The 27,371-nt window shown below is 38.0% G+C and overlaps 1 protein-coding gene and 1 pseudogene across 5 annotated transcripts in view; one reads left to right on the top strand and one right to left on the bottom strand.

Moving 5' to 3' along the window:
• Positions 1-27,371, bottom strand: part of STXBP5L (syntaxin binding protein 5L) — a 344,728-nt gene that overhangs the window by 218,671 nt on the left and 98,686 nt on the right. For all 5 annotated transcript variants that reach the window (XM_090265844.1, XM_090265853.1, XM_090265871.1 and 2 more), the window contains exon 6: positions 27,211-27,274. In XM_090265844.1, the coding sequence (XP_090121970.1) occupies positions 27,211-27,274 (64 nt within the window). The remainder of the gene's footprint in view (positions 1-27,210; positions 27,275-27,371) is intronic.
• On the top strand, positions 25,166-26,066 carry LOC150021622 (nucleophosmin-like; annotated as a pseudogene).

The following is a 27,371-nucleotide window of genomic DNA, read 5'->3' as shown; positions in this document are numbered from 1 at the left end:
CTGCCTATACAATATGAAGTTATATTATAAGACTTACAAATTGAGGATTACATCTCCTGCTGAATTGACTATTACAAAATATTCCACTTAGAGAAAGTGTGTCCTCTTAAAATTCATAAATTGACATTTTAACTCTGAATGTGATGCCTTTGGGAAGTTATTATATAGTTCATGACAGTGAAACCCTTATGAATGGGATTAGTCATCTTATAAAAAAGACTTAACAGCTCTCTAGTCCTTTCTACCACATAAGGACATAGTGAGAAGATGGCCACCTAGAAATCAGGCCCTCAACAGATACCAAGTTTTCTGGCCTTGATAGTGGACTTTCAAGCCTCAAAAACTATGAGAAATAAATGTTTGTTGGTTAAGCCATCCAGTCTATGGTATTTTTTGTTATAGCAGCCTGAACGACTAAGATGTCTACTTTGTCTGACATTAGTATAGCTATACCAGTTTTCTTTACTTAGGGTTATGCTATATCTTTTCCTATTCTTTTACATTAAATTTTTCTATATCCTTAAGTTTGAAGTGTGTCTCTTATAGCAACATATTGTTCTAACACATCTACATACTACTGTCCTTTAGCCTATTTAATCTGTTTATATTTAATATAATTGCTGACATACTTTAGAACAAATCTACCTACTTGTTTTATATTTGTACCATCTGTTAAATGTTACTGTTTCCTTTCTGGTTTCCTTTTAGGCTAATAATTATTTATTATTTCAGTGTCCTACACTATTAACTTATCCATTAGATGTAATACTAATCTTTTAGTGTTACCACAAGAATACAAAATGTTTCCATGACTCATCAAACTATAATGTAAAATACAATTTGTACTACTTTCTGTAAGTTATAAAAACCCTAGAACTTTTAATTCATTGGATTTCACACCAACTTTTGACCTATTTTTAACTTGCATTTTAATTTCTCAGTATGTTATACTCCCAGAACTCATTACTATTATTTTTATCAAATAGTTCCTTATATTTGTTTGTTTTCAGTTGATTTAAAAAAATTTTAATATGCTTTATTATGCTGTTACACTTGTCCCAATTTCTTTTCCCTTTGTTCCCCTCCACCCAGTGACACCCCTGCCTTCAGTGATCCCCCCGCCTCGTTAGTCCATGCCCATTGGTTGTGCATATAGTTCTTCTCAACATCTTCCTGTCTACTCCACTCCCTCCTACTATGCTTCTTAATTCCTGCACCATATCCCTCCCTTGGCTCCTTCCCCCTCCCCACTGCCCTCCCCGCAAAATGTTCCCCATACCTATAATTCTTTTCCCACTCTTGCTGCCTACTTAGTTTGCCTTTGTTTCAGTTCCCTAGCTTCTGCTGTTGGTTATTGTGACACAGTTTTCATTTGAATGTTCATAGTTTTGATATTCTTTCTCCTAAGCAAGTTCCTTTAACATTTCATATAACAGTGGTTTGGATCTGATGAACTCCTTCAGTTTTACTTTGTCCTGGAAGCACTTTCTCTGCCCTTCTATTCTGAATGACAGCTTCACTGGATAGAGTAATTGTGGTTGTAGGTTTTTTCTTTTCATTCCTTTGAATATTTCTTGCCTTCAGACTTTCTTTTGAGAAATCAGCTGACAGTCTTATTGGGACCCCTTTGTATGTAATTCTCTTCTTCTCTCTTGCTGCTTTTAAGATTCTCTCTTTATCTTTAATTTTTGACATTTTGATTATAATGTGTCTTGGTGTGGTTCTCCCTGGGTCCAGTTTTTTTGGAACTCTCTGTGCTTCCTGGACCTGTAAGTCTATTTCCTTCCCCAAGTTAGGGAAGTTCTGCTTCATTATTTTTTCACATAATTTTTCCATTTCTAGTTCTTCTTCTTCACCTTCTGGCAGCCCTATGATTCAGATGTTGGCCTGCTTATAGCTGTCCCATAGGTTTCTGAGCCTCTCCTCATTTTTCTTTTTGTTTCCTCTATCTGCACTGGTTGACTGTTCCTTCCCTATGTTCCAATTTGTTGATTTTATCCCTGGTTTTCTTTCCCTCACCACTAGTTTTGTATGTGTTTTAATTCATTTCAGCAGGACTGGCCTTCATTCCTTCCCCGTCTTGTTTAAGATCTGCTGTTACATCTGTAAGCATTTTTATAACTGAAGCTCTGAACTGTGCCTCAGAAAGATTTCCTATCTGATGAGCCATTACATTAGATATTTGCTGTCTGGTCAGTTGTGTCACTGGGATCTCTGTCGTGATCTGTGCCGTCCTGACAGTTTTGTGTTTACCTTTGCTTCCTGGACGGGGCTCTCACACCTATGCTATAGGGGGCAGAGCCCCATGCACTCATCACTACTGGGTGACCCTTCTCACCACACTGTGGCACTTTGTATGGGGGCGGAGGTCCAAGATGAATTCCTGCCATTCACTCTCTGCTGAGAGACCGGGAGCCTCATCCTCCGTCCCCATGTCCTCCAGCCCTCACAATCCAAGGAAACGGGGGTCTGCCTTCCCTGGCATTGGAATCGCAAGCTGATGGGTTTGGCGCAGTCGGGGGTGCTCCCCAGGTGCTTCTCACCTCCCCTTAAATACGGGTGTCTGTGTTTACCACTGTCCCGCCACTGTCACCGCAGCTGCCGCCGCCAGCACAGCTTGACCTCTGTGCCCCGGCTTTGCCCCTCCTACCCATCCGGACGAGCACCACTTCTTTATAACTTCATATGTTGGACTTACATGTAGCTTTATTATTTTCTGGAACTTCTGGTTATTTCTGGTTTTGTGGTAGTTGTAGTCTTTTTAGTTGTGGAGGGAGACAGAGCGTGTCAGTCTAGGCCTCCATCTTGGCGGGAAGTCCTGTTTGTTTGTTTTTTTTTCCTCTTTCTTCTCTTTTCTTTTAAAAGGGATCAATTTCATTTTCTTGGAGAATTCCTTTTAGTTTTTTCATTAGAGTACATTTCCCATTAATGAATTCTTACAAATTGTTTTAAGTTATAATAATTTCATCACATTTTTAAGGACTTGTACAGTGTAGAATTCTGTGTAAGCACTTGTTTTTTTCCCAGAACCTTGACATTATCACTCAATTGTCTCGTATCTCATTTTTCTGTTGAGATGTGTGCTGTTAGTATTGCTTTTTTGTTTTTCTATACTATGACTGCTTTTAAGACTTTTCTTTTTCCCTTTGATATGCCTCAGTGAACTTTATGTTTTGTTATGTCTCTTTTGCTTCTGTTGTACACCTTGGATTTAAGTATCTGTCATTGGTTTTAGAAAAATTATCATTCATTTTCTCTTCGTATATTGCTGCTGTCACATTATCTCTGTTCTGTGACTCTAATATATATTTTTACCATATCTCAAATACTCCTTATCCTTTTATCTCACCATGCTTTAGTCCAGATATTTTCTTCTATCTTCCAGGTCATTAATTCTCTCTTTATCTCTTTACAATCAGTTACCTTATTCTCTATTATACTTTTCACTTCTCTGATGAAACCCCCAACATTTTTAGTTTATTAAACATTTCAATCACATTTATTTCATTTAAAAAATTTTTTAAAAAATTTTTGGAGATATGGCAAAGGAGGGAGAAAGGGAAGGAGAGAAACATGGATGTGTGAAGCATCAATCAGCTGCCTCTCACACACCCCCAGCTGGGGACCTGGCCTGCAATCTAGGCATGTGCCCTGACTGGAATTGAACTGGCAACCTTTTGGTCACAGGCTGGGGCTCTGTCCACTGAGCCACACCAGCCAGGGCTCAATCACATTTATTTTAAAGTCCATGTTCGATGACTGGTATTTGAACCTTCTGTTCATCTATTTCTTTCAGTCCTATTAGTTTTTGGTGAGTTCTCTTTCTGATCTGTGTATAAACCTTGTTTTTTTCACCTGAAGCATTGAGGCTGTGAGAGAAATGTAGAGAGAGAGAAATACTATGAGTGATGATTTCTTATTCCATCTTTTTTTTAGGCAGAGACTAAGAAAGATCAAATTAATACCAAAAAAAAAAAAAAATGAGATAATGTTAACAAGGATTTCAGTCATTTAGAGGGTTTATATATTTCTAGTTAAACCTTATTTGTAGGACATATCCTTTTAAGGTCCACTGAAAGTGTGGAGTAATTACAAGAGACCCTTATTTTTGGCTTGCCCTGACTCCTTTATATATATATCTCCCCACTTCTCTCTTGCCACATGGAACTGCAGAAAATTCTGTTTAGCCTTTCAACTAATAAATTTGTTTTTATGTATTTATATCTCAGCCACAATTTTCAAATAGAAAAATGCCTAGAGAGGAAAGGTGGTGTTTATGTTTGGTTCAGTTCCCCAGCTTTCTCTCTCTGGGATCTAGGGCCCACAAATCTTCATTGCCTTGGTCATTCTCTAGTGCCCTCAAACAGATTTTTAAAAACATTAGATTTCTAAATTTTCCCAGTGAGAGGTCTGATCTGAAATAAGGCAGTCTGCTATTATCAGAAATGTAAATACCTCAGCTGTTAAGTTTTAAAGACATTTTTAGCATCAATAGAGGTGATCATAATTTTTTCCTTATATCTGTTAATAATGTAAATTATGTTAATGAATTTTCACACGGTATCCATACTTGCACCCCTGAAATGAAACAGTGCATGTCACAGTGTTATTTTTAAGTATGCTATTAGAATCTATTGATATCTAAGACTTTTCCATTGATATGAATAAGTTCAATAAATCTATGTTTTTCTTTTTGTGCAATCTTTACCAGATGTAGTTGTGACTCATAAATAAAAACAATTTGTATATTTTCTTGTTTTAAACTATATTCAGAAAAAGGGTTAGTAACTTTTTCCTGTAAAGGGCTAGATAGTAAATATTTTAAACTCTTTAGACCATACACAGTCTCCAATAAAACTTTACTTATAATAATAGACAGGCCAGATTGTCCCACTGGCCATAGTGGAAACCACTGCTTTAGAATAGTTTCTGTAGCATTGGAATTATATAGTATTTGAAAATTTAGTAAAAATTATCTGTAAAACCATCTGGGTCTGGCACTTTTGTATGGGAATAGTAATTTAATCACTTTCTCACTTTCTTAAAGTTTCTGTCTCCATTGGTGTCAATGTTGATAAATTTATTTCCCTAGGAAATTATTCATTTGCCTATGTCTTTAAATCTATCTGCTTAAAGTTGTATAAAATAATTTAATGTGAATGTATAAAAATTTCCTTAGTTTTATTAGAGTGTTTTCTCTCTGTTTCAGATACAGTTTGTGTTTCTTTGTTCTCTCCCTCTTTTTCTTTTTTTTCAACGGTTAATAGCTTTGATAAGAAATGTTTTCCTGCAGGCACATAGCAAGAACAAAAGTATTTCTTTTTATTTTTATTATTAATTAATCTGTTTGTTAATTTGTTTATTTATTTTTAGAGAGAGGGGAAAGGAGAAAGAGAGGGAGAGAAACATCACTGTGTGGTTGATTCTCACTCCCACCCCCAAATGGGGACCTGACGTGTAACCTAGTCATGTGCCCTGACTGGGAATTGAACCAGTGACACTTCGTTCGCAGGCCGACGCTCACAAAAGTATTTCTATATAACAAAGTAATATTTGATTTTCATTGAAACAGAGAGACAATAATCTCTGGTAAAATATAATAGCAGCTGAATGCTGATAAAGATTTGATTGATTTTATTACAGTTAATTAAGAATTTGGGGACTTATGAGACTCAAACCTGCTCCAGCTCAGAGGTGATGAGGATCATTTTGACACTTCAAACAGTCTGTGAGTTGAGTAAAGTCTATTGTAACTCTGAGGTCAAAAGAAAGGGTTTGATGTAATTATGTATCATTGCTTTGCTACTGGCACAAAGAATAAATTCACTTCATTAGCAACCCAAAAGTCTATTTGTGGATCCTATTTAAAATGTCCATTAAAAAGCACTGTGGGACACTTTCTTCTTTCAGAAACAACCTTTCTCACCTTGCCTTTGGTAAATCTGAGTAGGGAAAAATGAGAGTATCTAAAAATGACTTTTCATTCTCCAATAAGACAGTAAAGTTCCAAAGCTATGCATTCCAGGTAGCCCTCATCTGCCAGGGATCTACTTCCATCACAGCATTTTGTAGACTCCAGAATAAGGAAGGCCGAGTGGACTAGAGAAGCATGAGAGTCTTGGGCTGGTGGCTCTGGTAAAAGAACTGGAGAAACAGGTACTAGGACCCCTGTGCTGAGTCATTCCACATACCGCAGGAGCCTCTTTCTCAGGCACAGCACTCCTCTCCCAGTCTCTCCATTTTTCTTGATTAAGTCAGATAGTAGTTTGCATATTTTATTTGTTCTATTCAAAAAAACCAACATGTTAATTGATTTTTAAGATAACTTAAAATTAGGAGAACTTTTTATCTTTTATGTCTCTTCTGCTTCCTTTCACTTATTTTCATTCTTTTCCCAGCTTTATGTTGAATTGATTTATTAAATTTATTTAACTTTCTAACTTTTATTCATATAAGTATTAAAGACCATGAATTATTTTATAACTGATTTAATTATACTCCATAGGTTCTTGTATGTAGTATTACATTACTATTAATTTTTATATATTCACTTTTATTTTGTACTTTCCATTGGACCTAACAGTTTAATAAAAGAGTCTTAAAATTTCCAAGTAGAAAGTAATTTTTGTTTTTGGATTTCTTTTTATTATTGTGTTTCACTATTCATATGAAATACATAGTCATGTATACTGCTTAGGGACCAATCCATTTTTAAAATTTTTCTTCATCAAGGTCATACCTAAGTGGAAATGTAATTGAATAGTAGTCTGTGTCCAGATAGTAACAACCAATAACGTGGCATCTATGAACCAGATCTGAATTCTGTCCTCTTTCATCAGTTAGTTTTAGGTACTCCCCTTCCATTCTACAATGCCATATATGTAGGTTGAAAGAAAGGCATTGTTGCAATAGATTAAATTGTGGGATCTCCATTTATCCAATTTATTTATGCCTTTTGAACAGCTCAAGACTAATTTCCTGAATATACCACTTCCACTGTAAAATGGATTGTCAGTTCCCTCACCAAATGGTATGATTTGATCAATATGGTAACATCTAACTCATGGTGGACAGTTCAAGTTACATAATCATGTAGTATTTCGTGGTTAGGTACTCAGTCTTTACTCATCAGCATGCTAGGACTTGCTTTAAAAACGGATAGTAGTGTTGTGACTCTCTTACTGGGCTTTCCAATAGAATATTCTTATCTACTAGTTACATTATTCTCTATCAGATCTACTAGATCATAGATATCAAGTGGGGAAGTACCTTACAAACTACCTTGCACTTAGTGAAGAGCCCTTTCCCCCCCCCCCCCCCGGCCTCATTTAAAACTGTCAGAATTTTCCATAGCCTGAAAAAAAATTTATTTGAATAGTAATTTCAAGGGGGCATTACATACTATTATCCAAATCCAAACAGGTTCACCAAGTGATATGACACATCCTTAATAAGAAAGTACAAAAGCTTATGCCTTACCTTAGAAGAGATGTCCCTGCATACCCCAAACTATCAGACCCTCAAAACCATCACATACAGGTCAGAGTCCTAGATCTTTGTAGGACTTTCTTCCCACCCTCTGACACATGAGTATTAGGAGCTATATAGGTATTTACCACTTCTGCTAACCATATCCAATTAGCATCACATAAAAAAGAAAGTGAACTAGTATCCTTTCTAAGGAATGTCAAGACAATGAAGGTTTCTGAGGGATATATTATGACAAAGAATAAGAAAGGGTAGGTAGGATGACGACCATGTCCAGCTTGAAGCAGCTAGAGGAGCTTGAGACCTTCGCCCATTGTCCTTTACAAGATTACAAAGGGTCTTAATATCTGAGAGGGAGGGATAGTTATTTTTTACGAACCATGGGTATGGACTTGGGGGGGGATGCTGGGGGAGGGAGATACTGGGTGGAGGGGAGTAAAGGGGAAAAAATTGGAACTACTGTAACAACATAATCAATAAAATATACTTTAAAAAAAAAAAAAAAAAAAAAGAACAAGAAAAATAATATGGTCCTGGGAAAAGATTGTGAAGATATGATGCTTTCCTTTCTATAAAAGCAAGCTGCTTTTGATCCTTCCTGCTGATGGACATTGAGTTTACTAAATCAATAACTGCTTACAAGTGATAAACTTCTCAAATATGCTGATACTCATCTTTTCAGAGCATTCCTTATTAGGTAGTTTAAGTGACGATGGAGTCCTTAGAATCCACCTAGGGAATACAGTGAAGAAGTAAGTTGCCAATACAAATACAATATATCCACTTTAACATTCTCTTTTCATTGTCCTCTGACCCCTTCTCTAATGCTATACCAAAAGGCTCTGGCATCTCTCCTTTATTAACCATATGCCTTTGTTGACTCCAAGCTTCAAGGAGCACCTCTAGCAAATGATCAAGACCAGATTCCAGACTTCTGGCCAAGATGGAGGCCTAGACAGACACGCTGGGTCTCCCTCCACAACTAAGAAGAAATACAACTACCTCAAAACTACAGGTCGCCAGAAGTTCCAGAAAGTCAAACTGCATGGAAGTCCAACAAAGATATAAAGAATACTCATTCAGACAGGTAGGAGGGGCGAAGTCGGGGCAGAGAGCACATGGTGTGTTGGCAGCGGGGGCAGTGGCAGGTCGGCAAAAAGCGTAGTCACATGTTTTAAAAAGTGGGGATGGAAACCTGGGGAGCGTTCCCAGTTCCTGACCAGACCGATCAGCTCATGGTCCCAGCGCTGGGGAAAATCAAGCCTCATTGCTTCTGACTATGCAAATCAGTGGGGGTTGGGGCAGAGGAAGAAACTGCCAGTCTCTTAGCAGAGGTCACTTGTTCAACCCTTTGAGTGTCATGAGTAATTCGAAATTTGGATCAACATGAGAAAAAATTATATCAATATATAATCTTAGGTATAAAAAAAGAAAACAAAACATAAAATACAAATTATTCCATTGTTAGTTACATTCATAGCCACCAAAAAAAGTCGCTGGGAGTGACACTGGCACTTTTGGGAAAATTTGTCAGCTTCGCTCTCAGCGACGTTGGCACTCAAAGTGTTAAAGGGTCCCCACAGTCCTAGCATGTCCACAGACCCACCCACCCTGGGAACAATGGCCAGTGCAACAGCTAGAGAGGTGCCAGACCCATACAAAAGTGGGAAAAGTGCCTGGAAAAGGGGCAAGTGCTGAGCAAGCAGCACTGTTCCCTCTCTAACCCCTCCCCCACACACAGCACCACAACGTAGTGAAACAGGTCGCCCCGTACTCATGAATACTTAAGACTCTGCCCCTTACAATGTAACAGGAGTGACAGCTCTACCTAAGACACAGAGGCAAACAAACACAGGAGCCTGTCAAGATGAGGAGACAGAGAAGTATGGCTGAAAAGGGGGAATGGATCAAGGTTCCAGTGGGAGAACTAAGCAATGAGGAGATAGCCAACCTAACAAACAAGGAGATAACCAACCTAACAGATGCAGAATTCAAAACATTGGTGATAAAGATGGTCACAGGCTTGACAGATATGCTTGAGTATGGCAAATGCATAAGGGAAGAAGTGAAGGCTATGCTAAGTGAAATGAAGTAAAACCCACAGCAAACCAATGGTGAAGGGAAGAAAACCTGGGTAAAAATCAATAATTTGGAATATAAGGAAGAAAAAAACACTCAACCAGTACAGAATGAGGAAACCAGAATTGAAAAAAAGTGAGGAGAGGCTTAGGAACCTCTGGGACAACTTTAAACATGCCAACATCTGTATCATAGGGGTGCCAGAAGGAAAAGAGGAAGAGCAAGAAATTGAAAGCTTATGTGAAAAAATAATAAAGGAAAACTTCCCAAATTTGGCAAAAATTAAAAAAAGAAAGAAATAGAAATACAAGTCCAAGAAGCACAGAGTCCCAAACAAGCTAAACCAAAAGAGGGCCACACCAAGACACATAATAATTAAAATGCCAAGGTTAAAGATAAAGAGAGGATCTTAAAAGCAACAAGAGGAAAGCAGAGTTACCTACAAAGGGGTGCCAATAAGACCATCAGCTTATTTCTCAAAAGAAACTTTGTAGGCAAGAAGGGACTGGCAAGAAGTATTGATTGTGATGAAAAGCAAGGACCTACAACCAAGATTACTCTATCCAGAAAAGCTGTCATTTAGAATGGAAGGGCAAATGAAGTGCTTCCCAGACAAGGTAAAGCTAAAGGAGCTTATCATCGCCAAGCCATTATTGTATGAAATGTTAAAGGGACTTACTTAAGAAAAAGATCAAAACTATGAACATTAAAATGACAACAATCTCACACCTGTCAACAACTGAATCTAAAAAATAAAAACAAAATCCAACTAAGCAAACCAGAATAGGAACAGAATCATAGGTATGGGGATCATTTGGAAGGTTATCAGCTGGGAGGGAGAAGGGGGAGAAATGGGGAAATGGTGCAGGAATTAAGAAGCATAACTGGTTGGTGCAAAATAGACAAGGGGAAGTTAAGAATAATATAGGAAAGGGTGAAGCCAAAGAACTGATATGCATGACCCATGGACATGAACTAAGAGGGGCGGGGATTGCTGGGGGCATGGGGGTACTGGGCAGAGGGGATCAAAGGGAAAAAAATTGGGACTACTGTTAAAACATAATCAATAAAATATACTTTAAAAAAAGGGGGGAAATTTTTAAAAAATAAACTTAGTTCTGATATGAATAACATAAAAAAAAAGACCAGATTCCAGTGTTGTCAAAGCATTATAATTCTCAAATCTTTGTTCAATGACGCCCTGTAAATGAACTCTCCTCTATGTAGTTGCCCAACTTCAAACCCTTAAAAAACACTCCTACACCATTGGGGCAGGGGGATGGGTATTCTATTTCTTTCATATGTAGTCTATTCTTCCTGGAGGAAGATTTATATTATGTTAGGCTGTGCTGAAATCAAAGATCTAAATCTGCTTATTGGCCTGAAGGTAATGTGGTTAGTGGTTGGTGTTGTGAGGATAAACACCATCAGGCATGAAATATACCTCAGGTGAGGTCACTGAAGTTTCTGAGAAGAGGGAAACTTCTCCGGAAATAATGAAAAAGGTACTTCTGCTAATCAGGAGGGTTTGAAGAAATTGAAGGAGGAGGAGTTTACAATATTCTTGGTTACAGTGATTGAATAATATTCCCCCAAATTAATGTCCACCCAGAATCTCAGAATGTTCTTTATTAGAAAATAGGGTCTTTGCAGATATAATTAGTAAAAGGTTTTGAAATGGAATTGTTCTTGATTTAGGGAGGGCCCTCAAGCCAGTGACTGGTGGTCCTTCTAAAAGAAAAAAGAAGACAGAGAAGAAGGCTATGTAAAGGCAGAGGAAGAAACTAGAGTTATGCTGCCACAAATCAAAAAACATCAAGACCACCAGAAGGTGGAAGAGGAAAAGAAAGATTCTCTCCTAGAGTCTTCAGAGGGAGCATGGCCTGAACACCTTGATGATTTAGGAATTCTGGCTTCCATACTGTAAAATAATAAGTTTCCGTTGTTTTAAGTCACCAGGAAGAGACTTTGCTTGGGGTGATGTGCACACAATGCAGTGTGCAGTTGATGTCTTATTGAGTTGTACACTTGAAACCTCTATGGCTTTGTGAACCAGTTTCACCTCAATAACTTCAATTAGAAATCAAGTTGAATAGTAGTTCAACAACTACAGAATTAAAGAAACCACATCTATTCAGATTGGCAGGAGAGGCGAAGACATGGACTGAACTGTTCCCACACCTACATGTGGTGGATAAAAATTCAGGAGGGATATCTCGGGAGCAAAGCGTCCCAGCCCCACACCAATCCCTCAGGCCAGGGCTCTGAACAGTACTAGAAAATAAGTCCCCATAACTTCTGGCTGTAAGAACCAGCAGGGATTGAGTCAGCAGAAGAAACTTCTGGAATCCCAAGCAGTTCGCCTTAAATGACCCACACACAGACTTATTTAGACTTATTCCTCTGAGCTCCAGCAGAGGGACTAGCAGCTTGAAAGGCAACCATGAGATATGGAGAGGAAATGATGTGTCTAGCTTCATGGTAAGAGCTAGGGGACAGCTTTCTCCCAGCAGAACTGTGAGCAGAGGTCACTGTTCATTTTCTGAACCATCCCCTGACAGACCCACAGAACCTGGAGGAGGGTGCCATATCTGAGACTCCATCAACTTGGCCCATATTGCTTGCCCCACCTTGGTGATTCCCTCAGGCTCTGTTCCCACCTTATGGACCCCCCCAAGCTGTTAACAGTGGCTCTTCCATGTGAATGGTTTGTCTTGCTCATGCCTCACAATTTCTAAATCCTCTGAAGCAACAGCCAGCCTCAGCTAGCCCGCAGCCCCCATACCTCTTGCTAAGTAATACCAGGACTGGCACTAGCAGCAGCCAGCCTAGGTTCACAGCTTGGCTTCACCTGGGAACCTTCAAGCCCAGCACAAGTAGCAGCCACCTGAAGATTGCTTTGTAGCTCATGCTGGGTGGCCTGGGGCAGAACACAGGTGTGGGCTGACCTTGGCCTGCACCACTGAGGAAATCCCAGAGCCTGTGAAAACAGTGGACAGCTACAGTCCACACTGGAGGACCACTAATCTGCCCCAGTATAGCTGACCCTCCATGGAGGGTGAAGGCTGGGAGTCAGTGTTCACAACCAGTCTTTGCAGCTGATTGGCGTGGGTAAACCCCTCTCACTGACCTGCCAACAGCAATTAAGGCTCAACTATAAGAGGAAGGTGTATTTATCCCACATGGAGGGTATACCTTGAGTACCCAGCATGAGATATAGGAGAGGCTGTGCCACTGAACCCTACAGGACACCTACTACATTAGGCCACACTACCAAGACAGGAAGACATAGCAGCTCTATTTAATACATAGAAACAAACACAGGGAGGCTACCAAAATGAGGAGACAAAGAAACATGGCCCAAATGAAAGAACAGATCAAAACTCCAGAATAAGAACTAAATAAAATGGAAATAAGCAATCTGTCAGGTGTACAGTTCAAAACACTGGTTATAAGGATGCTCAAGGAACTTAGTGAGGACTTCAACAGCATAAAAAAGACCCTGGCACAAATGAAGGACACACTAATTGAAATAAAGAACACTTTACAGGGAATCAACAGTGGAGTGGATGAAGCTGAGAATAAAATCAATGATTTGGAACATAAGGGAGCAAAAACAATAAATCAGAACAACAAGAAGAAAAAAGGACTCCCGAAAAAACAAGGACAGTATACGGAGCCTCTTGGACAACTTTAAGCATTCCAAAACTCTCATCATAGAGGTGCCAGAAGAAGAAGAGAAAGACCAAGAAATTGGAAATTTATTTAAAAAAATAATGAAAGAAAACTTCCCTAATTTGGTGAGGGAAATAGACAGGCAAGTCCAGGAAACACAGGAAGTCCCAAACAAGATGGATGCAAAGAGACCTACACTAAGACACATCATAATTAAAATGCCACTGGCTGGTTTGGCTCAGTGGATTGAGCGTCGGCCTGCGAGCTAAGTGTCGCTGGTTCGATCTTCCAGTCAGGGCACATCAGAGAAGGAAACTCTGACTCCAAAAAACCTCCGCTGCCTTGCGGCATACCTCTTCAGGGGAAAGGCTAAGGGAGTAAACCCCGACAGAAAATCCGGAGCCGGAGTCCCTAAGGCGGTTTGACGTTGTAGTCAACACCGGCAACTCCTGCGGCGCACCTGAAGCCAAGCTGTATTGACTCCGTCTTTCCCTTGGACCCTTCAGCTGCGAAGAGAGGAGGGGTCTGCTGCATGGGCAACAGCAGACCCTCCATATCACCCTGCCCAGGCTCTGTAGCTTCAGCTTCACTGGAGAGGACACTCCAGCGACATCGCAAGATGTCGATTCAACACGGGAGGAGACAGATACCGTGTCACTCCCGAGTCGGACTGCACAGCCATTCTCGGCGGTGCAGATAGACTCTTAAGAAGCTACACCATCGTCTCTCGAGACGGACGGCTGCCGACCGACCGAATTAAAATGCCAAATTTTAAAAATAAAGAGAAAATCTTAAAATCAGCATGAGAAAAGCAGTTACATACAGGGGAATTCCCATAAGACTATCAGCTAACTTCTCAAAAGGAATTTTGCAGGCTAGGATGGGATTAGCAAGAAATATCCAGTCATAAAAAGTGGGGCCCTACAGGCAAGATTGCTTTATCCAGCAAAGCTATCATTTAGAATCAAAGGGCAAATACAGAGCTTTCCAGACAAGATAAAACTATAGGAATTAATCATCATCAAACCATTATTATGTGAAATGTTAAAAGGAATTATTTAAGAAAAAGAAGATTGAAATTATGAATAAAATGACAATAAATACATATCTATCAACAATTGAATCTAAAAAACTGAACAGAGACATAATCATGGATATGGATAACATTTTGATGGTTGTCAGATGGTAAGGGGGGTTTGGGGAAAATGGATGAAGAGGTAAGGGGATTAATAAATGCAAATTGGTAGTTACAGAATAGCTATGGGGATGTAAAGTACAGTGTAGGAAATGGATTAGCCAAAGAACTTATATTCATGATCTATGGACATGAACAGTGGTGTGAGGATGCCGGCAGGAGTGGGGGGTGCTCGGGGAGGGTGGCAAAGAGAGAAAAACTGATACAACTCTAATAGCATAATCAGTAAAATATAATATGGAGATATATATATATATATATATATCTCCTGGGCCTATTTTTTAGTACAGTCTTCCTTAGAGCTTTAGGAGGTAAGACTTCCTTTAAAGTTGCCTTAGAGGTCTCTCTGGCATGCGTTAATACAGTAATTAACTTTTCTGAGTTAATTATCTTATTTTCACACAGTGTCCAATGCTTTGGTAGGCAAAATAATAGCTCCACAAAGATGTCTATGCCTTATCCCCAGAACCTATAAGTATGTTACCTTATTTGACAAAAACAAAAACAAAAACAAAAACAAAAAACTTTTCAGATATATAAGGTTTGTTGAAGTGGGGAGAGCATCATGTATAATCCACATGCCCCCAATCTCATCAGTCACGTAAATCCTTAAGAGTGGAGAACCTTCCCAGCTGTCATTAGAGATTGTTTTTAAAAATTTTATTGTATTTTTTCCATTACCGTTTAGCTCCCTTATACCCCTCTCTCCCCCACAACCACCACACTGTTGTCCACGTCCATGAGTCCTTTCTCCTTTTTGCTCAATCCCTCTACCCCCTAACATCCCCCATCCCATAGCTTTCATCCTGCTCTCTATGAGTCTGTCTATATTTTGCTTGTTAGTTCAGTTTGTTCATTAGATTCCACATATGAGAGAAATCACATGGTGTTTGTCTTCCACTGACTGGCTTATTTCACTTAGCATATTGTTCTCCAAGTCCAACCATGCTGTTGCAAAGGGGAAATTTTTCTTCTCTTTTATTGGCTGAGTATTCCCTAGTGTGAATATCCCATAAGTGTTTTATCCACTCGTCTACTGATGGACACTTGAAAGTGGAGAACCTTTCCTAGCTGTGGTCAGAAAGAGACATTATGAAGGAAGAAGGTCAGAAAGAAATGTTGTCCCTGAAGAGGAAAGAAGGGGACTATAAGCCTAGGACTGTGATTAGCCATAAAAGTTGAAAAAGGCAAGAAAACCATAAAGGAATGCAACCCTGGTGATAGCTTGATTGTAGCCCAGTAAAACCTATGTTGGACTTCTGGCTTACAGAACTGGAAGACTGTTTCAAACTACTATATTTCTTATAATTTATGTTGGAATAGAAAATAATATAAATGGCATCAAAGAAAGTAATTTTATTTCATCAAATTATAATTATCATTGCTTTCTACAAACTAAGCACTACAAGTATCTGATCTCCCATTGTTTTACCTTTGCATCAGCCTCTCACCCTAATTAATTATAGGAGAATGCTCAAATAGTTGTGCTGTCACTGCATGACAGGGTTTAATGCCCTTCACTTGGCACCTTCAATGGGTTCTTTGATTTTAGATAGGAGACAATCCAACTCTACAATCCCATCCTGTGGGTCTACAATCTAGAAAAGGGATCAGCAAACTTTTAACATAAAGTGCTACATAGTAAATATTTTAGGCTTCATGGGCCATATAACTGTCACAACTGCTCAGCCTTGCTCTTGTAGTAAGAAAGCAGCCACAGACAATATGTTAATGGATGAGCATGGCTGTGTTCCATTAAAACATTTACAAAAACAGGCAGCATGCCAGATTTGTCCCTTGGGTTGTACTTTCCAATCCTTGATCTAGAACAATTTTGATAAGTATTGTCTTAACCAGGGTCCCATAGAAAGCAGCCTGAGGCAAGGCTTAAATGCTAATGTTTCACTGAGAAGTGCAACCTCAGGGCTGAAATAATAAGAAAAGGTAAGGTAAATAAGTAAAAGAATATTTATTATCACACTAACCACTATTTCACAGATAGAAGCAGAAGAGACTATTCCTTAGCAGGTGTATCTGAGGGCATTGCAGGATATTTTTAACAGTCTGTATGGAAAAACCTTGATTCGGAAAAGCCCAAAAATGGGGAGGAAGAGAGGGAGAATTACTTCATGTCTTTTATCTATTATGGGTCTAAGTTTTCTCCATGAGAAGTTAAATGCCCTCTCACTTCAGAGTTGTGTCATTTGACCGCTTTGGCAGCTGTTAGGGAGGCCAGAGCTCATGCTTTTCAGTATGACACATTATCTGCATTCAGAATTAATGGGAGGAGACAGAGTCAGAGTACAGTCACTCAACTTCAGGAAGTAGTAGTACTGCATGAAGTTGATTAACTCTGCCAAAATGGAGGTGAAGCAAGCAGCCAAGAGTCTGGGAGGCAAGCAAAGCTGAGTGACTTTGAGCAGACATACATAATACTATGCCCAGTACAAACATCTCTCATCTCAAAGCACCCTCTTCTATTTGATAAATTAATGTAAAGTTTCTTTAGTAAATGTTAACTTAGGGAGAGAGTGGTCTACTTTCTGATTCTATAATACAATCTCGTTTTAGTAGGAACCTTAACATAGAAATTTGTTCCTTCTTTCACTTCGCCAAGCCTCAATGGAAGTTTTCCCCTTCCAGGTTGAAGTTAACCCAGAAATGCAAAAATGTTTAAAATTAAAAGATCTATTAACATATTTCAACAGAATAGGCTAATAAGGTATAACCATCTTGTAGTATAAGTGCCTGACAGTTAGCTTTTTTATAATAATGTAAGCTTTTAACTGCCAAGGCATCCACTTAAAAGACATCCATCACCAATAAACACATCGTCAACTACAGGACTAGATAAAGAACTTCCCCACCCATGAGTTCCCTTGTTTTTAGCTTTTTAAAAAACTATTGGTGGGATATGGGTTTATAAGATTATATAGGTTTCAGATATACAATTCTACAAAAAATACATCATCTGTATATTGTATTGTGTGTTTACCACTCCCCTCAAGTCAAGTCTCCTTCTAACACCATTTATCCCTCCTTCACCCTCTTCTACTTCCCCCTACCACCTTGTGTTTTAAAAAGTTTTGGTTGATTTAGATAACTGGCAATATTACCGACAGTTTGCTTTTCCCTTTCTGCTCTTTACTGCTCTTACATTTTAAATTCTCCAATAAAGAGTGAACCTGCTAAACCTTAGGGTCCTCACATTCAACCTCAAGAAAAGCAGAACCTCAGGGTTGCTTTCCCTGCCCATGACCTCACTTTTGTTGCCCCAGGAATGCCCTATACCCTCCAGGACCTGTGAATAATAAACCTTGCTTGTCAAAGTCCCCTGATGGTTGTTGCTGAGGTGTGTTTTGCAATCATAAGAAACCCACAAGGGCCAGTCCAGCCACAACATTGAGTCCAAAAGGAGAAATGCCTTTGGGGTCTCACCTCAGACCCAGATGTTTGCCCCTGGGCATTTTTGGCCAATAGCATCTCTATCAATAGGCTGAGAATAGCACAAAACACATCTCAATATATGTGGTAAAGCATTTGATACCATTTATAATTTAAAACTCTTAGGATATTAAAAGTAAATGAAAACTTTTTAACTTTATAAAACCAATCAACCAAAGACCTGAAGCAAGCATCTTACTTAATGTTAAAATCTTGGAGGTACTTCCTTTGTGACTGGAAACAAAATAAAGTTCCCATCAAAACCATTTATATTCAATACTTCTCTAAGTTCTTATGCAACAAAACAAACCCATACATAAAAAACTATAAATATTGAAAGGAAGAAACACAGTTTGCCTATATTTACTATGCTTTTACATAGAGAATACTCCTGATAGTCTAAGGATAGCTATTAAAAACAAAACATTTAGTGATATAGTTAAATACAAAGTAACAAAAAATCACTTTTTTATACACTAAAAATCAATTAAGGAATTGACTTTTAAAAAGTTAATCACAGGAGCAACAAAATCTATAAGGCACTTAGAATTAAGGTAACAAAAGACATGTAAGACTTTTGTAAAAAAAGTTATATAGATATATAAAAAAACATTAAACCAAGCCAAAGTAAGTATACTGTGGGGTAAAAGTAGGTTTACAATTGTGAGTACATGAAACAGTTTATTATTGTATTATTATTTATTAATTATTGTATTCGTTTCCATTCTAACAAGTGTAAACCTACTTTTGTCCCACACTGTATATTATGTTTATATCTTCATTATGTAAATCTTCTCTATATTAATTGGTTATTCCAAGTTTCAAACAAAAATCCCAGCAGGGATATACACAGAGTCTGACAGACTGATTCTAAAATTCATATATTATAATAAAATGTAGGAAAAAGCTAAGGTAGGAGAGGGAGGAGGAGGAGAACCTGTAAGAAATCTAGATATTTTGTGAAGTTATTAAAATATGCTATTAGTACAATAATAAATATAGCAGTGCAACAGAGTAAAAAGGCCAGAAAAAGACCCACCCCAGAATGGGAACTTGATATATGAGTGAGATGTCCTTATACATCAGTGGGAATTGAACTATTTCAATAAATGAATTGGTTATGTGCAAAAATAAAAGTATACCTTATCTCAAACCAAAATAAAATAAATTATATGTACAGATTAAAACCCAATTTTAAAATGGAAAGCCTTAAAACTGATTAAAAATAGGATTATATTTTCCCTCAGGAAGGGAAAGATTTACTAAGAAACAAAATGTATGAATCAAACTAAAACTGATCAAATTAAGTAATTAAAATAAAAAAATTCTGTGTGATAAAAAGTTACTGATGAAAAAACTAATCTACAAAAAGTCAAGATTTATTCAAGGATATATGCTAATAAGTAACAGAGTCATAATTTAATCACATAGTTTCTGACTCTCATACTCATTTGTTTTTAATTATACAATTAACACATATTCCTTTATAAAAATTTGAACAACACAAGTAAAATAAGTATAACTTTGACCATTTTTCCAATCTTTGGTATCCTCCCCAGATTTATACATATACTTTTAGGCTTTTTTGGTATTTGAATATACAAGTAAAAATATAAATGAATTATTTAAGTGGTTTTACATTGCACTTATGATTCTGCGACTTTTTTTTTTAAATGTAGCTTAAAGAATTTTCCATATCAGCACAGTATTCTACAGTATGGACATATAAGCATTCGTTTATTCATCTTCCTGGTAAAAGACTTCCAGGTTGTTTTCAATATTTTGTCCCTTCCTCAGATAGAAAGGTTAGATATCTGAAATGAATTTTCTAGGTCATAATAAACATTTAAAATGTTGATAATTAGAGAGAATCATGCTTAGCGAAATAAGCCAGGCAATGAAGAAAAAATACTTTATGGTTTCACCTATTACAGGAGACTAATGAACAACACAAACAAATGAGCAGAATTGAACCAGAGGTATGTAAACAAGGAGTAGACCAACAGTGACAAAGGGGGAGGGGGGAGGGAGAGAAGGGGGTAAAAAGGGGAAGGGTCTAGTCAAAGAACAGGTATAAATGATCCACGGACATGGACAACTGTGTGGGGACTGACTGTGGGAGAAGGGATGGGCAGGGTGCAGGGAAGCAATAGGGGAAAATGTGGGACAACTGTAACAAAACAAACAAACAAACAAACATTTTTAATGGGGGAAAAAGGAAAATATAAAGAATGGAAATGCAATTTTAGTGAATATTAGAAGGACAAGGATTTTCCTTCACACTGTGTATTTTTCTCCCTAACCAATCCCTCCAGAATTTGGCATTCTGAAGAAGTAATGACATAAGGTTCTTTGCATAAAACTAATAAGACCAGTTGTTAATAGAGGTTTTGATGACCATGACTTTGACTGGAATGTCATGCCTAAAGGAGGCATGATTAGGCTCTGATTGTTACCAAAAAGCCCTGAGGAACTGGGATTAACTTCTGAAGGTAATAAAAGCCCACAAGAAAAGAGGCCTGGTACCTTGGTTGGTTGTGTGGTCCATGGCAATCTCTCCAGGGAAGGAATGAAAGTTGCTTTCCTAAAAGATGGCTAGAAGGCACCTTAAGGCACGATGGAAAACCTGAAGGACTTGGAAAAGACAGGTGTTTACAGGCAAGGCTGAATGGCAGGTATGCGGCTCAGCTTCTGTGCCCTGAAGGGCAGACTGAAGGTCACCCTAAAGGTTCCTTGTGAAAGTTCCAGCAAAGCAGACTTAAAGATCGTAAGTGATCATTTGTTGCTCTTGTTGTGTTTATGCAAATAAACAGGACAAATTAAAAATGGACTTAATATAGTCCCTTTAATGACAAGGAGGGCAATCTTAAGGAGAAAACTCATGATTCAAGGAAAATCACAATGCTCAGTGACAGATTATAAAGTAGTGCAGCTAACTGTTTTTAAAGTTTCTTTTCATTTAAAGTTTGTTTTCATTTGAAAGTTAAACTATGTCTGTGGCATCATCAAAGATGCTTAATTTACAGGCAAGAAGAATGTCAAATGCCTTGCAACTGGATGTCTTCCCAATAAGACAGTCTTACAGATTTAGAGACTGGTTTGTGGGTTATGTTGCATAAATTAACATGTGTTTTCTGTTTTCAAAGGGCATAATCCTATGATCTCATTACCTGAGTGACTGTCCATATGTATAGGCCTCACTTAATACTGTCTGCATCGCTGCCTCCTGAGACTCAATGGTTTGGTTGAACTAAGTGGCTGGGTTGGTGAAGTATGGGGTGGTCTGTGGGCTTCACTTTAAAACTGGTTTCTCTTTTCTATCCTAATGGCTTGGACAGAAAGGGCCCAGAGCTCTAAGAGGGGGGAAATTTAAAATAACCCCCTCAGCCCAAACTAAGTATAATGGGCAAAAGGGTTTTGGAACAGGTGTGATGTGCCTTGCACATCTCCTCCAAAGAAGCCCTTTTTTTCCCTAATGTGAGACATTGGAAAATTAATCCCTGCCTTTTGTCATCTAGTGGTTATGGATTGAATGATGCCTTTTAACACTGTTGCCAAATCTGCTGCCCCCAGAATACAACAAGGATGTCAGCCTGTTAAACCAAGCATGCCATTGTCCAGGGACAGCCAACTGACCTGGAGTCTGCAAGATCCTTCCCCATGTGGGAAGGCCACCCTCCCCTCCACACCCCCACTGTTATTAGGGATTTCTGAACTCAAGGGTAGGTAGGACGATGACCATGTCCACCTTGAAGCAGCTAGAGGAGCACAAGACATTCGCCAATTTTCCTTTATAATATTATAAAGGGTCTTAAGTCTGAGAGGGAAGGATTGTTATTTTTTATTGTTACAAAAATTAAGCCAAAGAACTTGTATGTATGACCCATGGGCATGGACTCAGGGCAGGGGGGGGTGTTGCTGGGAGAGGGGGATGCTGGGCAGAGGGGAGCAAAGGGGTAAAAATTGGAACTATTGTAACAATATAATCAATAAAATATATTTAAAAAAGAAAAAAAATGTCGATAATGCAAAATTGCCCATATTGCTGATTCTAGATGAGCATTTCTCAATGTCTTTTCCATTATGTAATATTATTAACATTTTTAATTTTTAATATTTTCCTGGTCTGATTAGACAGAAAATGGTATATTGCATTTCCTAAGTGATTACTAGTGAAGTTGTTTCCTCCTCACTGTTAAACCTTGATTTCTAGAGGTAAAAGATAACCATACCTTCAACTCTTACAACTGTCTTTTCTAGTAGACTTACTCTTCCATATTCCTAAATGCTTATATATTGCCACTTCTTGTTTTATATAGACATTATTTATTTCCTATTATGACATAAAAGGATTTAGTAAAGTTCTTTACATATTTTGCATGTTCTTTATTTGCCTGCTGTACAGGTATAGCAAATACTGCCTCCTATTTTGTGGCCTGTCTCTCATCATGATTGTATTGTTATGGTATAGTCCTTAAAGCTTTTAGGTTTTGTTTCTTGCCTAAGGATGTCCTTATTCCATAATAACAACTCATTTCCTACAGTTTCTTCTAAACTTCCCGAGTTGTGATTTTAACATTTATATATTTTCTCCATCTGGAATTTATTTCTGAGTGGTATGAGGCAGAGGTCTTACCATTTTATTTAAAACAAATAACCAGCAGGATCAGGTTAAGATGGTAGCATAGTCAGACATGGCTCACCTCTTCACACAACCACATCAAAATTACAACTAAAGTTGGAATGACCATCAGCCAGAACTCTCAGAAACTGATTTGAATGGAAGTCTGACAACTAAGAAATTAAAGAAACTACATCCATTGAGATGGAGCTGCCATGCTCGTGCCATATCTGAGACTCTATCAACCTAGCTAACACTGTTTGACCCAGCTTGGAGATCTCCAGAGACTCCAGCCCACCCAATTTATAGGCCCATCAAAGCTGCTTTTTCATATGAATGCCTGATCTTTGCTCATGCTTCACAACTTCCTAAACCCTCTCAAACAAGCAACAGCTGGCCTCAGTGAGCTCCAAGCCCTGCCATATCAGCAGACAGCTTAGATTCACAGCTTGGCTTTGCCTGATAATCTCCAAGCCCAGAACAAGTAGCAATCATCTCAGATTGCTTTATAGCTCACGCAGGGTGCCCTGGGCAAAACACAGGTGGAGCTGATCTTGGCTTGTACCACTCAGGAAACCCCATGGCCAGCACAGCCAGTGAATAGTTACAGACCATGTCAAAGCACCATCACCCTGTCCCTGCATAGCTGATCCTTCACGGAGGGCAGAGGTTGGTGCAATGGTCACAGCCAGTCCTTGCAGCTGACTGGCCTGGTTAAATCCCTCCCATTGATGTGCCAACAGCCACCAAGGGTCAGCTACAAGAGGAGGGTGTACTCAGCCCACATGAAGGGTATACCTCAAGTACCAGCTTGGGTGAGAGGAGAGGCTGTGCCACTGGACCCTACAGGACACTTACTATGTCAGGCCACACTACTAAGATACAGAGTCAAAGCAGCTCTACCCAATACACAGAAACAAACCCAGGGAGTCTGTAAAATTGAAGAGGCAAAGAAATATGGTCCAAATGAAAGAACAGAACAAAATCCCAGAAAAAAAACTAAACGAAGCCAGATAGCCAACCTATCAGATGTAAAGTTTAAAACACTGGTGGATTAGGATACTCAGAGAAATGATTGAGTATGGCCACAAAATAAAGGAAGAAATGAAGGTTATACAAAGTGAAATAAAGAAAAATATACAGGGAACCAACAGTGATGGGAGGGAAGGTGGGATTCAAATAAATGACTTGGAACAAAAGGAAGAAATAAACATTCACCTGGAACAGAAAGAAGAAACAAGAATGCAAAAAAATGAGGAGAGGATTAGGAACCTCTGGAACAACTTTAAACATACCAATATCCAAATCATAGAGGTGCCAGAAGGAGAAGAGGAAGAGCAAAAAATTGAAAACTTATTTGAAAAAATAATGAAAGAAAACGTCCCTAATTTGGCAAAGGAAATAGATATACAAGTCCGGAATCACAGAGAGTCCCAAACAAGTTGGACCCAAACTGGACAACACCAAGACACATCATAATTAAAATGCCATCGTTAAAGATAAAGAGAGAATCTTAAAAGCAGCAAGAGAAAAGAACAGAGTTACCTACAAAGGGGTGCCTATAAGACTATCAGCCAATTTCTCAGAAAAAAAAAATGCAGGCAAGAAGGGACTGGCAAGAAATAGTCAATGTGATGAAAAGCAAAGACCTACAACCAAGATTACTCTATCCAGCAAAGCTATCATTTAGAAGGGCAGATGAAGTGCTTCCCAGACAAGCTAAAGCTAATAGAGTTCATCATCGGCAAGCCCTAAATATACAAAATGTTAAAGGGACTTATTTAAGAAAAAGATAAAAACTATGAACATTAAAATGACAACAAACTCACAACTATCAACAACAGAATCTAAAAAATAAAAACAAAAACAAAAACAAACTAAGCTAACAACCAGAACAGGAATAAAATCATAGGTTTGGGGATCATTTGGAGGGTTATCAGCTGTGAGGGGGAAGAAAAAGAGAGGGAGAAACGATGCAGAAGTATAATTGATCAAGATGTATAATTGGTAGGAAAAAAACTGACAGGGGAATGTTAAGAGTAGTATAGAAAAGGGTGAGGCCAAAGAACTTACATACATGACCTATGGACATGAACTAAGGGGTGATGGGGATTTCTGGAGGGAAGGGGTGTACTGGGCAGAGAGCGACAAAGGGAAAAAGTTGGGACAAGTGTAGCAGCATAATCAATAAAATATACGTTAAAAAAACAAATAGTCAATTGTCCAACACAACAGTATATCATGTTCTAAAACATCTTTTCTAAAATGTGCAAAATTCCCCCAAATGCCTGAACCATTTCTAAATATCTATTTAGATCTACAGGTCTTCTTTACCCTCTGTACCAATATTACAATGTATTTCTTTTTCAAAAAATGTCTTTGCTATTCTTAAACATTTTTCTTATGAATGTTAGAATCAGCTTTTGAATTAAATAAATTCTGATAACACCTGATTGGAATTACATCGTATTTATGGATCAATTTGAAAAAAATCCAATATTCTCTCTATTGCCATGAGTCAAATTTGTTTTTCTTTTCCTTTTTTTAAAAAAGATTTTATTTATACTCCCTGGTGCGATTCCATCCTGCCTGTCTGTTCTGCAGCACATTAGTAGTTTATCTCCGTCTGCCTTCTCTCCTACCTAAGCGCATGCTACCACCCCATGGAAGATTCCATGGACAAGGACATGAGCTCTCTGAGGCCTCAGAACTATCTTTTCGATTGTGAACTCAAAGCTGACAAAGATTACCACTTTACGGTGGATAACGATGAAAATGAGCACCAATTATCTTTATGAACAGTAAGTTTAAGGACCAGTGCAAAAGATGAACTGCACATTGTGGAAGCAGAGGTAATGAATTATGAAGGTAGTCCCATTAAAGTGACACTGGCAACGCTGAAAATGTCTGTGCAGCCAATGGTTTCCCTTAGTGGCTTTGAAATAACACTACCTGTGGTCTTACAGTTGAAGTGTGGTTCAGGGCCTGTGCATATTAGTAGACAGCACTAGTAGCTGTGGAGTAAGATGCAGAGTCAGAAGACGAAGAGGAGAATGTGAAACTCCTGAATATGTTCAGGAAGTGCTTCTCCCCTGGAAGTGGCAGCAAGGTCCCACAGAATAAAGTAAAACTTGCTGCCGATGAAGATGATGAAGAGGATGATGATGATCAAGAATATGATGATGATGATGATTTTGATGATGAGGAAGCTGAAAAAAAAGCTCCAGTAAAGAAATCTATATGAGATACTCCAGCCAAAAACGCACAAAAATCAAACCAGAATGAAAAAGATTCAAAATCATCAACACCAATATCAAAAAGTCAAGAATCCTTCAAAAAACAGGAAAAAAACTCCTAAAACACCAAAAGGACCTAGTTCTGTAGAAGACATAAAAGCAAAAATGCAATAAGTATAGAAAAAGGTGGTTCACTTCCCAAAGTGGAAGCCAAATTTTCATCAATTATGTGAAGAATTGCTTCCGGATGTCTGACCAGGAGGCTATTCAAGATCTCTGGCAGTGGAGGAAGTCTCTTTAAGAAAATAGTTTAAACAGTTTGTTAAAATTTTCCATCTTATTTCATTTCTGTAACAGTTGATTATCTGGCTGTCCTTTTTATAATGCAGAGTGAGACCTTTCCCTACCATGTCTGATAAATGTTGTCCAGGTTCCATTGCCAAGAATATGTTGTCCAAAATGCCTGTTTAGTTTTTAAAGATGGAACTCTACCCTTTGCTTGGTTTTAAGTTTGTATGGAATGTTATGACAGGACATAGTAGTAGTGGTGGTCAGACAAATGAAAGTGGTGGGGAGACAAAGATTATACATGTGAAATAAACTCAGTATTTTAAGAAAGTAAAAAAAATTTTTTTATTTATTTTTAGAGAGACAGAAAGGGAGGCAGAAACAGAGGGAGAGAAACATCAATCGCTTGCCTCTCGCATGCCTCCAACGGGGGACCTGGCCTGCATCCCAGGCATGTGCCCTGACCAGGAATTGAACCAGTGACCTTTCACTTTGCAGGACAATGCCTAACCCACTGTTTCAGGTTCAGTATTCATTAGGATAGTTCAGTTTCTATCATTTAAAAATAAATAAAGAACCAAACCTAAACTAAATAATTTACTCAAGTGTTTTTACACTACTTAGCCGTAATTATATACTTGAAGAGACAATATTTACATGAAAGTGATGCTTTAGATTTTTTTATGTTATTAACTTTGTTTCTTTATCATCAGTCAAGGTGAATAGGATTACTTCTGTAATCTGAGATAATTTTCTATATTATTACCTACTTATAAAATCAAGATTGGATAATTTATGATTATTTAATATTGGTTACTTATCATATCAAAACAATAGCAGAGGCCAATGATTAACAATACTGACAATTATACTGTTAAGTACAAGCACAGACTATCTGAAAATTAAAATTGTTCCACATGCTACATATCTTTCTCAATATTCTAGAATTAAATATCAACTTTACCTTTAGGTAAAATTAAAGCTGAATTTTGGACCATTATTAGAGTGAATAATTCATTCATTCATTAATATTTGTTCATTCATTCATTCAATATATTTTAATTTTAAATTACACTGAATGTCATGAACTCCGCTAGAGACATTAGGTATCGAATAATAGTAAGAAATACCTTTATTCAAAATGAAGACAATAAATGAAAGAATAACAGTATTATAATACTTACTTTCCCTTCATCTCTTGGACTATCACTTAAATGTACAACTGGACCTGGATGAGTCTTTGTGGATCTGTTAAATCAATTTAAAACAATAATTAAAAAATAAACATTAAAACTGGAACAAAGAAATTAAGTTTATACTGGAATACACTCCCAATATTCTAGGG

This window comes from Furipterus horrens, unplaced genomic scaffold, assembly GCF_987537825.1.
Source record: "Furipterus horrens unplaced genomic scaffold, mFurHor1.1.pri manual_scaffold_1, whole genome shotgun sequence".
In the NCBI taxonomy this organism is placed as follows: Eukaryota; Metazoa; Chordata; class Mammalia; order Chiroptera; family Furipteridae; genus Furipterus; species Furipterus horrens.
The sequence above is the reverse complement of the archived record's forward strand: the minus strand, read 5'-3'. Positions and strand labels throughout refer to the sequence as shown.